The 10432-nt window shown below is 39.1% G+C and overlaps 2 protein-coding genes and 1 non-coding gene across 4 annotated transcripts in view; 1 reads left to right on the top strand and 2 right to left on the bottom strand.

Annotated features, from left to right (window-relative positions):
- Positions 1-281: 281 nt before the first annotated feature.
- Trnal-aag lies at positions 282-363 on the bottom strand. The gene has a single exon. It is a non-coding gene; the product is annotated as a tRNA-Leu (tRNA).
- A 273-nt stretch (positions 364-636) lies between these two features.
- LOC117292939 (peptidyl-tRNA hydrolase ICT1, mitochondrial-like) lies at positions 637-4274 on the top strand. The gene is made up of 6 exons (XM_033775116.1): positions 637-904; positions 1404-1446; positions 2319-2378; positions 2796-2878; positions 3625-3794; positions 4096-4274. Exons 1-6 carry the CDS (start codon positions 746-748, stop codon positions 4178-4180), a joined length of 600 nt encoding a protein of 199 aa, XP_033631007.1. The 5' UTR covers positions 637-745; the 3' UTR covers positions 4181-4274.
- Positions 4275-6472: 2198 nt separating this feature from the next.
- LOC117292973 (coiled-coil domain-containing protein 57-like) overlaps positions 6473-10432 on the bottom strand; it is a 33144-nt gene continuing 29184 nt past the window's right edge. For both annotated transcript variants that reach the window (XM_033775156.1, XM_033775155.1), the window contains exons 17-19: positions 9523-9688; positions 7540-7749; positions 6473-6775 (exon numbers count right to left, since the gene is read on the bottom strand). In XM_033775156.1, the coding sequence (XP_033631047.1) occupies positions 6546-6775; positions 7540-7749; positions 9523-9688 (606 nt within the window). In that variant the 3' untranslated portion in view covers positions 6473-6545. The remainder of the gene's footprint in view (positions 6776-7539; positions 7750-9522; positions 9689-10432) is intronic.

The raw sequence follows: 10432 nt of genomic DNA, 5'->3' as shown, positions 1-10432 counted from the left end.
GCAATAAGCTAGCTATGTCCTTCCCAATGGGCTTATTTTAAGTAATTTACATTGTAAAGTGAAATCTATAATGAGAGTCCCGAGACCTTCCTCCTCATATGCTGACGACCGGCCGGCTCCAAAACAGTAAATCAATCATAGAGTTATGAAATCAACCAACTATTACTATCGTTTAAATACCTCATAATAAAATTTTTAAAAAAAGTAACTGTGCCTAAATTAGTTTCAGAAAACAGAAAGAAGAGAAAAAAAGGAAATTGGTAAGTGAAAAAAAAAAATCTTGGCAGCGGTGGGATTCGAACCCACGCCATCGAAATGACTGGTGCCTTAAACCAGCGCCTTAGACCGCTCGGCCACGCTACCTTCATGAATGACATTGTGACTTCAAAATATATAAAGTAATTAGTTGCATATTCGTAATTGCTCCTGACATTATTTTTCATATCCTGATCAATGTTTTGTTTTTAAAACTAATTATTTCCTTCTAGAAAGCGTTAAAGTTAGATCTCACAAAACAAATCACGTTTGAACCCTTTTATTTAGACTGTAATAATCGATAGTGCTACTAATACTATTGCCCATCCAAAATCGACACTCAATTCATCCCATCATCCGCGCACTGCATGCACACACAAACAACACACGGAAGAGGGAGATGTACGTGCAATACACTACACAACAGCCATATGTCTTCGGCGGCCGAACAACAATTTTACGCAACTTTGTCTATGGTTTATGAGCCACAATGTTGAGACAAATTTCTAGAACGTTAGTCCAGACACACAGAACATTGTCAAGATCATGTGTAAGTGGAGAAAGCTACAAAAGCACCTACAATCTTGAGAGATTGTACCCGAATAGTATCGTTGATGTCACCGTCGGAGTTGATAGATCTCAGGAACACGTGAGGGCGCCCTTTTAAATTCGTTTTTTTTGTGTATTTTATTAATGTTATTTGCTAGATATTTTGAGTGATATGTTATCAATACTGTTAAAAAATCTAGTTAAACTTAAATAGGTTATTCCCCTACTAATTGCTTTACTCAATGAGGGGCTTAAATTTAACAAGATAACCCAATTGCTGTGATTTTTTTAATTGATCAATAGAATACTTTTTCATTTTGATTATTTATGATTTATGGCATGAGAGATTCAGCATATTTTCCTTTTACTAGGGGACCTTTTTGTCGATGTATTGGTTTTTAAATCGATGAATAAAAAGTAAAGAAAATTATTTGCACCGTGGGGTCAAATTCCCATGAAGTTAAGGTACTGACAAGAAACCTGGAACATTATACATTTATTTGCCGAAGAAAAAAACACATAAATTGCATGGATTGATTGATCAGTTAGAATAGTTGATTGGTTTATAAAACTGTCTTTTTTTCTTTTTTTTTCTTTAGAGAACAAACTTAGATGAACATTTTGATGGACATATACCTGTAGGTAAGTTCCATTCAGTGGAGTCTTTATTATGTCATAATTTAAATTAAATATAATTAAATGTCCCAGTATTCAAAACAGAAAATCAAATAGTAAGTTACGTATCGTACCTACATGTATCATTCAGTTCAGGCACCTGACTCCCATTAACTTGTTCACCAAGTGTCTTGTTCAAGCTGTGATGATCGAAAATATCTGGTCCCTGGTCCCCTGATGACCCTTTTTTTAAAACCAGGGTTCAACACTGTTGATCCCCATAGGCGTTTGTTGTGCTGTCATTGTAGACTTTGAGAAAGAGTCTGATTGGGCCAAATTTTAACGTCAGTCAAGCCTTTAATAATTAAAGGCAGTGGATGTTTGGGGTGATGCCTTGTGTTGTGCATACTTTTTTTTTGAGTCGCGCTGATTCTCCGAGAAGAACCGATGGTTCGACAGCTTTCAAGTTTCAATTTATCAGTATGTATCTTCAGGAGGAAAATACTTGTTGGCCCTCGACTTGGGCTGGACCGAAGAAGGAGGAGGAGCAGAGAATTACCCCCCCCCCCTCCCGTGACCACCCCATGATGCTCAGCCTGCAGGGCCCAATTTCATGGCTCTGCTTACCGTAAGCATAGAATCGACGCTTACACGGAAGCAGGGAGTTCTGTGCGTACGGCAAGCGTATTTCATGGGTTAGGGGCGAATTTTGGCTTTTGCGCGTGCATACTCCATGTTACTAGGCATTCTACGCTTACAAGGCTAGCGCAGAAATTCAGCGCTTGCACGTAAGCGCAGAACTCGGCAGTATACAAGCATGACCATGAAATTGGGCCCAGTTGTTTTCTTAATTATGAAGTGAAAATTTTGACTAAAAAACCAATTTTCTTTTATTTCAGGCCAGCTGACGGTCAAATACAGCTGCAGTAGCGGAGCAGGTGGCCAGAATGTAAATAAAGGTATGAACTGTTGCCATTCAGACACACCAAATAAGGAATATCTTTAAGTCTGTTTCAAGCAAGAATAAAGCAAAAGTTCTGTGACCTTGGAAATAAATTTGTATGTTGTTTTCTCTGCTTTTGACAAAGCAGATATTATCACAATGTCTCCCTTTGTGCATTCCTTCAGAAGTGTCTTGTGTTCTTTCTTAGTATTTTGCTTATTGAAGAATACATCTAGTGCAACTTTTTGTGTGTGGAGTATTTCCATTATACTGTGAAGTTATTAAAAACAAAATAATAAAGTGATTGCTATTTTTGTGATACATGAAGTTATTACAAACAAGGTTCACAAGTTTTTAACGAACCCATACCAAGGATAAACAGTGACTTAAAGTGTCAAAATATTGATGTAAATTATGAATTACCATTCCACAGTTCAAACTAAGGCTGATGTGAGGTTTAACATAGAGTCAGCAGACTGGCTGCCAGTGCATATACGACAGCAAATTCAAGAAAAGGTAAACAAGTCGCCCTGTTGTTTTTAGGAAACCGTGCGTGGGTTCGAAAGAGCACATAAGATATGCCATGTTTTCAGTGGTGTTAGAACAGGTATGTTTATAATCAATTATTTAATGAAACATGCCCTGGGTGTATTTGAGGTACAGGCATGTTTGCTTCGTTTTAAAAAGGGCAAGGGCGCAAGGCATTTTCTCCTTGGTAAAGGGCACCCTATGAGGAAATTGTAAATTTCTACTGGAGCATTTCAAGGACACCAAGGCAATGACCAAGGGGCATGGAGACAATCGCCTTTTTTGCCTCTGTGAAGTATCAGGACTGGATGTTGTCTAAGGTGTTACCAGGGAAAGATACATGAAGATTATGAATTGTTTTGGTTCCAATACAAAAATAGTGGTGTAACAACCTTATATTAAGATCGATTTGCTGTGATGAAAACTATTGAAGAGATAGGTTCATGAATTGTGTATTTTTACAATTGAATGATATGCAAGTGCCTGGAACAGACCATGGTACACAGATAAACATCAAAAACATTTAGTTGGTAAGACACTGCTTTAGAATTGCAAGGGTCGTGGGTTCGAATCCCACCCAAGTAATATGCCTGTGATATTTTGTTCACAGGACTCGGGAAAGTACTGAGTATACAGTGCTAACAAACATCGGTGCATATGGGCAAAAACAAAAAAATTAACATCAAAGACATTATTTGTATTTATCTATTTTGTTGTTGACGTCTCTCTTGAAGAAAAAGACAAAGATAAACAGTAAAGGCGAGCTAATCGTCACATCGGAGCGAACGAGATCACAGATCACAAACTTCTCCGACTGCCTTCAGAAGATCCGAGATATCATTGAGGAAGTTCAAAGGAAACCCAAAGAGCCAACAGAAGACGATAAAGCTGTTGTAAGGATGAGGTCAGTGTTAGTAAGAAGTGGGATTTGCAGTGATATCGCTTATTTTTTAAAAGTAAGACCATTATGTGCTCCTCTTCATCCAGGAGTACAAATAGACTGTGCAAGTCTCACGCGTGCTCAAACATTTTGTGAACACTTTGGTCCCACGTTTATTGCTTAAACGAGTGAAGGAAACAAACTTACGCATCGAAACGAGTCCAATTGTTTGACTATATGCGCAAGACTTGAACAGTCTAGAGCCGCATCTATACAAATACACTACTGTTCCTTATGTTAAGAATTTGTTTCTCTTTCTTTACAGAGTGGAGCGAGCAAACAGAGAGAGATTAAGGAAAAAGAAGATACACTCCGCCACCAAGAGTGATCGCAGGGTCATGTTTGATTAACTCTTATTAAGACATCAATCTGATCATTCATAAATACCTCAGACAGTTTCGCTATTCCTATTGGTGGAGAGCGCGTCACGTGAGTGTGTATAAACCTTTGTTTATGACCGGTAAAAAGTGTTGAAACATGGACACGCGAGCTTGCACCTGTTCTTATAAGACAGTTTCTTCATTCCTATTGGTCGAGAGCAACGGCTGAAACAGTTGTGCCAAATCACGCGATATGCGCGACGCGCACAGCATTTCCTTATAAGGAGTTGTTTACCCGAGGGCGGCGGAGGGCTTTACCATTTCATAGCTGGAGGGGTGTTGTGTTGAAAGAAATCATTTAACAGTTATAACTTTTGCATTTATTTTACTTTTTGACCAATAAGTGATGATGTTTTTGACTGAATGGGAATCAAAGTGTGTTGAATCGGTTTTCAACTAGAGGTTTAAACCCGCCGAGGCCTGGTTCTTTATAATTTACCTATTATCGTCCCGGTAAAATTATCAAGAACCAGGCCTCATTGGGATTAAACCACTAGTTGAAAACCTCTTTACCACACATCATTGATTCCCTTAATTAGACATCAATCTGATCATTTATCCCTGGGTCCAATTGCGTAGAGTTGCTTAAGCACAAAACAATGCTGACAATATTTTGCTAAGTAAAAATAAGCAGGATATCAGTCACAATGTGTTACATGTGGCATTGTTTTTTGAAAATACTGTTGTAAAAATTAAACCCTGACTTGTCAAAGGAAAGACAACAAAGGTCCTCGAAACATGCACCAGGATTTGTCGTTCTCTCGAAAAACAAAAATCTCTTTATTGGTAAGCATTCACGTGTGCATGCTTTAAAATGAAATTTCTGCCCGTCCCCCCAAAAAGGTCATTCCAAAGTTGTCCTGTATGTTTGTAAGCATCTGCCATGTTTTGGACAATTTTGGAAATGAAAAACCAGATTTGGTTACCATTAGAAAATTATGCCGAATTATTTCTTGCTGTTTTGTGCTTAGCTACTTTTTGTACTGCAGCAACCCTATGTCATTTAGACAGCTCCTTGAATCCAAGAAGCGGGTTACCAATAAACTTGTCTGATGTAGAAGTATCCTAGGCATAGTGTAGCTCAACCTGTGCCCAATTTCATAGAGCTGCTAAGCACACAAATTTGCTTAGCATGAAATTTCTTCCTTGATAAAAACAGGATTACCAACCAAATTTCAATTTGTTGCATTTTCCATGTTACTGGTATTCAGCTGTTGTTTGCATATCCTGAAAATCACGTGGATATTTGGTTGGTAATCCTGTTTTTATCAAGGAGGAAATTCCATGCTAAGCAAATTTGTGTGCTTAGCAGCTCTATGAAATTGGGCCCAGGTCAGAATAACAAAAGAAGGTTGTTCATTTAAATGCACGTTGGCCTTGTATTTATATATCAAAGTCAGCGACACAAACTGAGAATTTAATAAATAAATAAAACAAAGTGAAATTGTGAACACTGCGTCATTTTCCTTTATTTAAATATGTAAACATAAATACTATTCCCGTAAGTTATTTACAGTAACATACAAATTAAGGCATATTCTTGGACAAATAAAACAAAAGGAACAAATAAAATACAACCAAATGTTGAAGGAAGACGGTCACAAAGGTAGTTATTTTCCTTAAGCAGCTAGACACAATGGATGACAAGATATTTTAGGATCCTGACGAATCAATCGAAATAAAGGCACTGGACACGTTTGGTAATTACTCAAATATATATTAGCAAAAAAACTTACTTGGTAACGGGCAACAGAGAGCTGATGATAGTATGAAACATTATGAGAAAGACTCCCAAAGTAACATAGTTGAATAGTGAATACATACATCTTTATACGCACGCGTTTCGGCGCATAGAGCGTTTTGGAGACACACATCGTTTCATATTTTGCGCGTATATGATAGCCAATCAAAGACACGGATCGGAGTTTCCCTCCCAGGGGGTAGAGGCGTACGCAGAGCTAGGTGATACGGCGCTCTGCCCATGGTAGCGAGGTTGCTCAAAAACCTATTCAAACCGATTATCTCTTGGAAAGTTATGATTAAGAAAATTTATTTTCCATATCTAAGCCAGACCTACCAAGTCTCACGCATTAGGCGTGAGACTCACTCATTTGGGGTCTGTCTCACGCTCACAGCAACCATTTACTCACGCATTGGGGCCAGACCGGGAAAAAAAAAAACATTGACGACAATGCATTGCCAAATCAAGCTCTTGTGTACAAAAAACGCAATCTACAATGTTTGCACAATCTTCAGATTGTACGCAGTGAGCTTTGAAAAATATCACGCATAGCTGGCCTCTGGACTTGGCATCTCTGATCTAAGCTCTATTGTGTCACCTGGTAATGTCATCTTGTACGTTATAATTCCTGATCTTCTGTCGTGGTTTCTGTGAGGCGCTTCTTGGTTGTACCCGACCAGTAGCCTTGGAGGATAGTCGATCCTGTTTACCTCTTCCTGGTTTAGTCTGTAAATGAGTTACCTTACCCTCGACCCCTAGAGAGCTTCCTGCATGGCCCATCGGTCGCTCCGGGATACTGGGGACTGACTCAAACTTGTCTGTTCCTGTTAAGGAAAGATAAGATAATGAGACTATGGCAATGGTTGACATATACTAATTATAATAATGATTATGAAAACTTTTAAAGCGCACCAACCAGGGATGTGACTTCTCTACTTTTAACCAGTTATCCATCATGGCCGAGCGGATAAGAGCACCGAATTCAAGCTCTGCTGTTTCTGTTCAGCAGAGTCTGGGTTCGAATCCCAGTCTTGACACTTGTGTCCCTGAGCAAGACACTTTACTATAACTGCTTCTCTCCAGATCCACCCAGGGGTAGATGGGTACCTGTGTGGGCAGAGATTGTTCTTGTGATTGATTTAGCTTAGTGCGCTACATATTTGGCAGCACAGGCTGTATACTTCCCAGGGAGCTGCAATGGTTTAAGGACTGAAACGGCCCATTGATCAGGGTAATAATGTTGGAAGCGTTTTGAGACATGGTGTATAAAGCGCTATTTAAAAACTGATTAGTATTACTATTATTATTGTTATTTTTACACCATCAATATTGTTAAAAAAGAAAGACACCATGGTCTTCTGCTTAAATAGAAAATCTTTACACAGATTTGCATGGGAAGACACATATAAAAATAGCAATCAAAAGCAAGTAGGATAAGCTACTAATTTGATCATACATTGTAGCTCAACTATTCGAAGTTGTTCGTTGCGAATTTGTGATGGCACAATTTGTAACGGTGTTCACATCTGTAGAAAGTGCCGGTCTGAACTCTTTCAGGTATAAAATCTATGAAGTAAACCTGACTCACCATAATACATGAGAGGCTGAGGGGTGGGGCTTCTCATGAAAGTGGGACTCCGCCCGTCATCCAGTATCTGCCATACGTCCTGTAGCGACTCCCCACCGTATGATGACATCATCAGGGGTAAGGAGTCCTTACTCATAGTATCCAGGGAGTCTTGAGATTCGTAGCTGGACTGAACGGGTTCGGTTTGGCTGGGAATGTGCGGCCCTGGAGCTGTTGGTACAACAATGTTGGTCAATAGAATGGAAAAGATGCCTTGGTACAATTGGATTTTTTTTAAAAGGCAAGCGTTTTTTTCCAATATAACAATAACAACACTCCCGTCATGTAGCGTCCACATAAAAATCTCAAAAAGCTGAACAAAGTATCACAAAGTATGCAATTAACCTTAAGTTCAGTAAAAAATTAAGTTAATTGATTAAATATCATAGAGGAAAATCACACAATAATAATTAAATACCCTAGGTCACTAAAAAAACACAAAGTACATTTAACAGTACATTTAAAGCCATTGGACCCTTTCGGTAAACAGTGTTGTCCAAGGCCCACACTTTGTGTAGCACAACTTATATATCAAATAACAAACCTGTGAAAATTTAGGCTCAATCGGTCATCGGAGTCGGGAGAAAACAACGGAAAAACCCACCCTTGTTTCCGCGCGTTTCGCCGTGTCATGACATGTGTTTCAAATAAATCCGTAATTCTCGTTAACGAGAATTTATATTGTTTTGCTGTTTTCTCAAAAAGTAAAGCATTTCATGGAATAATATTTCAAGAGAGGTCTTTCACTATTGCCTTCTGTAAACCCTGTAAGTTATTTGTAAATCTGTGAACTTTTTATTTATTTTCTGAACCGAAAGGGTCCAATGGCTTTAACAGTAATAAGTACAGTTGAAAGGCAGTAGACACTTTTGGTAGTTACTCAAAATAATTTTTAGCATAAAAACTTACTTGGTTACAAGTAATGGGGAGAGGTTGATAGTATAAAACATTGTGAGAAACGGCTCCCTCTGAAGTAACATAGTTTTTCGAGAAAGAAGTAATTTTCCACAAATTTGATTTAGAGACCTCAGGTTTAGAACTTGAGGTCTCGAAATCAAGCATCTGAAAGCACACAACTTCGTGTGACAAGGGTGTTTTTTCTATCATTATTATCTCGCAACTCCAACGACCGATTGAGCTCAAATTTTCACAGGTTTGTTATTTTATGCATATGTTGAGATAAACCAACTGTGAAGACTTGTCTTTGACAATTACCAATAGTGTCCAGTGTCTTTAATCCAGTTATTTACTTCGGAAAAGACCCAAGAAGCAATGTGTTCAAAACAGATTTGATATTTGGTTCTTGGAGAAAAGTAAGAACATTTTTTGGGGGAATGTTGAACCGCAGATCAGTGGTTCAAATTCATATTTAGAATTTGAGGTCTCAAAATCAAGCATCTGAAAGCACACAACTTTGTGTGACAAGGGTGTTTTTTCTTTAATTGTTATCTCGCAACTTCGACGACCAATTGAGCCCAAATGTTCACAAGTTTGTTCTTTTATGCATATGTTGAGATACACCAAGTGAGAAGACAGGTCTTTGACAATTACCAAAGGTGTCCAGTCTCATTAAAGCCATTGGACACTTTCGATACAGATAAAAAAAAATTAAAAGTTCACAGATTTACAAATAATTTACAGGGTTTACAGAAGGTAGTGGTGAATGACTTCTCTTGAAATATTATTCCCTGAAATGCTTTACTTTTTGTGAAAACATTAAAACAATATCAATTCTCGATATCGAGAGTTACGGATTTATTTTAAACACGTGTCATGACACGGCGTTATTTTCTCCCGACTCCGATGACCGATTGAGCCAAAATTTTCACAGGTTTGTTATTTTATATAGAAGTTGTGATACACGAAGTGAGGGCCTTGGACAATACCGTTGACCGAAAGTGTCCAATGGCTTCAAAATGCTGGTGAACAAGCTTGATTACTTACCGGACGCTTCTCTAATTGGAGGTTGGGCAGACTGTGGTTGGGCTTGGGGTTCCTGATCGGTCTCTGGGGGCGACTCCGGTGATGATGAGGATGAATCCAGCTGGACTTGAATCACCACCGTCTCTCTCTGATCTCTCTCCAAACCCTTCTGTGCATGCTGCAACTCCTGATGGTTGAATCGGGAAGAAACAGCAGCTTGTAAAGTTAACGGGGTGTCGTGGCCGAGCGGATAAGAGCACCGAATTCAAGCTCTGGTGATTCTGTTCAGCAGAGGGTGGGTTTGAATCTCAGGCTTGACACTTGTGTTCCTGAGCAAGACGCTTCACTATAATTGCTTCTCTCCACCCAGGGGTAAAAGGGTACCTGTGTGGGCAGAGTTGGTTCTTGTGATTGATTAGCCTTGATTGCGCTACATATTTGGCGACACAGGTTGTATACTCCATAGGGAGCTGAGATGGTTTAAGGAATGATTTAAGGCCCAGCGACCACGGGTAATAATGTTGAAGCGCCACGAGCGTCACTGCGTGACGGACCTGAGCGCTATATAAGAAGCCACTATTATTATTATTATTATTAATATCAAAGTCTTATATCGCGCAGGTGCAAATGTATCTACCAAACAAGGTACGCAAGGCGCTGAGTTTATACAAACTTTAAGTAAGATAGGTAATTGCAGTGATGGACTCTGAGACCCAATTATGTAGCACCTTATAAGGGTTTACGAGCCAAGAACATTGCGGTGAACCCCTTCTCTTTTTAATAAGTTCACTTGGTGCTTTACCTAAAAAGCCAACTTAATCACTCTTATTTGGTAGCCCGAGGAAACCTGTAATCAAGGGTGCTTGCAATAAACCAGGTACAGCCCCAGGTACAGCACGTGTCACGCCCATGACACTTTTTACCGGTCATC

The sequence above is a fragment of the Asterias rubens genome, chromosome 7, assembly GCF_902459465.1.
Source record: "Asterias rubens chromosome 7, eAstRub1.3, whole genome shotgun sequence".
NCBI lineage: Eukaryota > Metazoa > Echinodermata > Asteroidea > Forcipulatida > Asteriidae > Asterias > Asterias rubens.
This window is presented reverse-complemented; position numbering and strand designations above follow the sequence as displayed.

Excerpts from the sequence above, each read along its gene's own strand:
- LOC117292939 (XM_033775116.1), top strand. The coding sequence starts at position 746 with ATGTTGAGACAAATTTCTAGAACGTTAGTCCAGACACACAGAACATTG. Across the intron at positions 905-1,403 it reads TTGATAGATCTCAGGAACAC|AGAACAAACTTAGATGAACA; the intron begins GTGAGGGCGCCC and ends TTTTTTCTTTAG. Across the intron at positions 1,447-2,318 it reads TGATGGACATATACCTGTAG|GCCAGCTGACGGTCAAATAC; the intron begins GTAAGTTCCATT and ends CTTTTATTTCAG.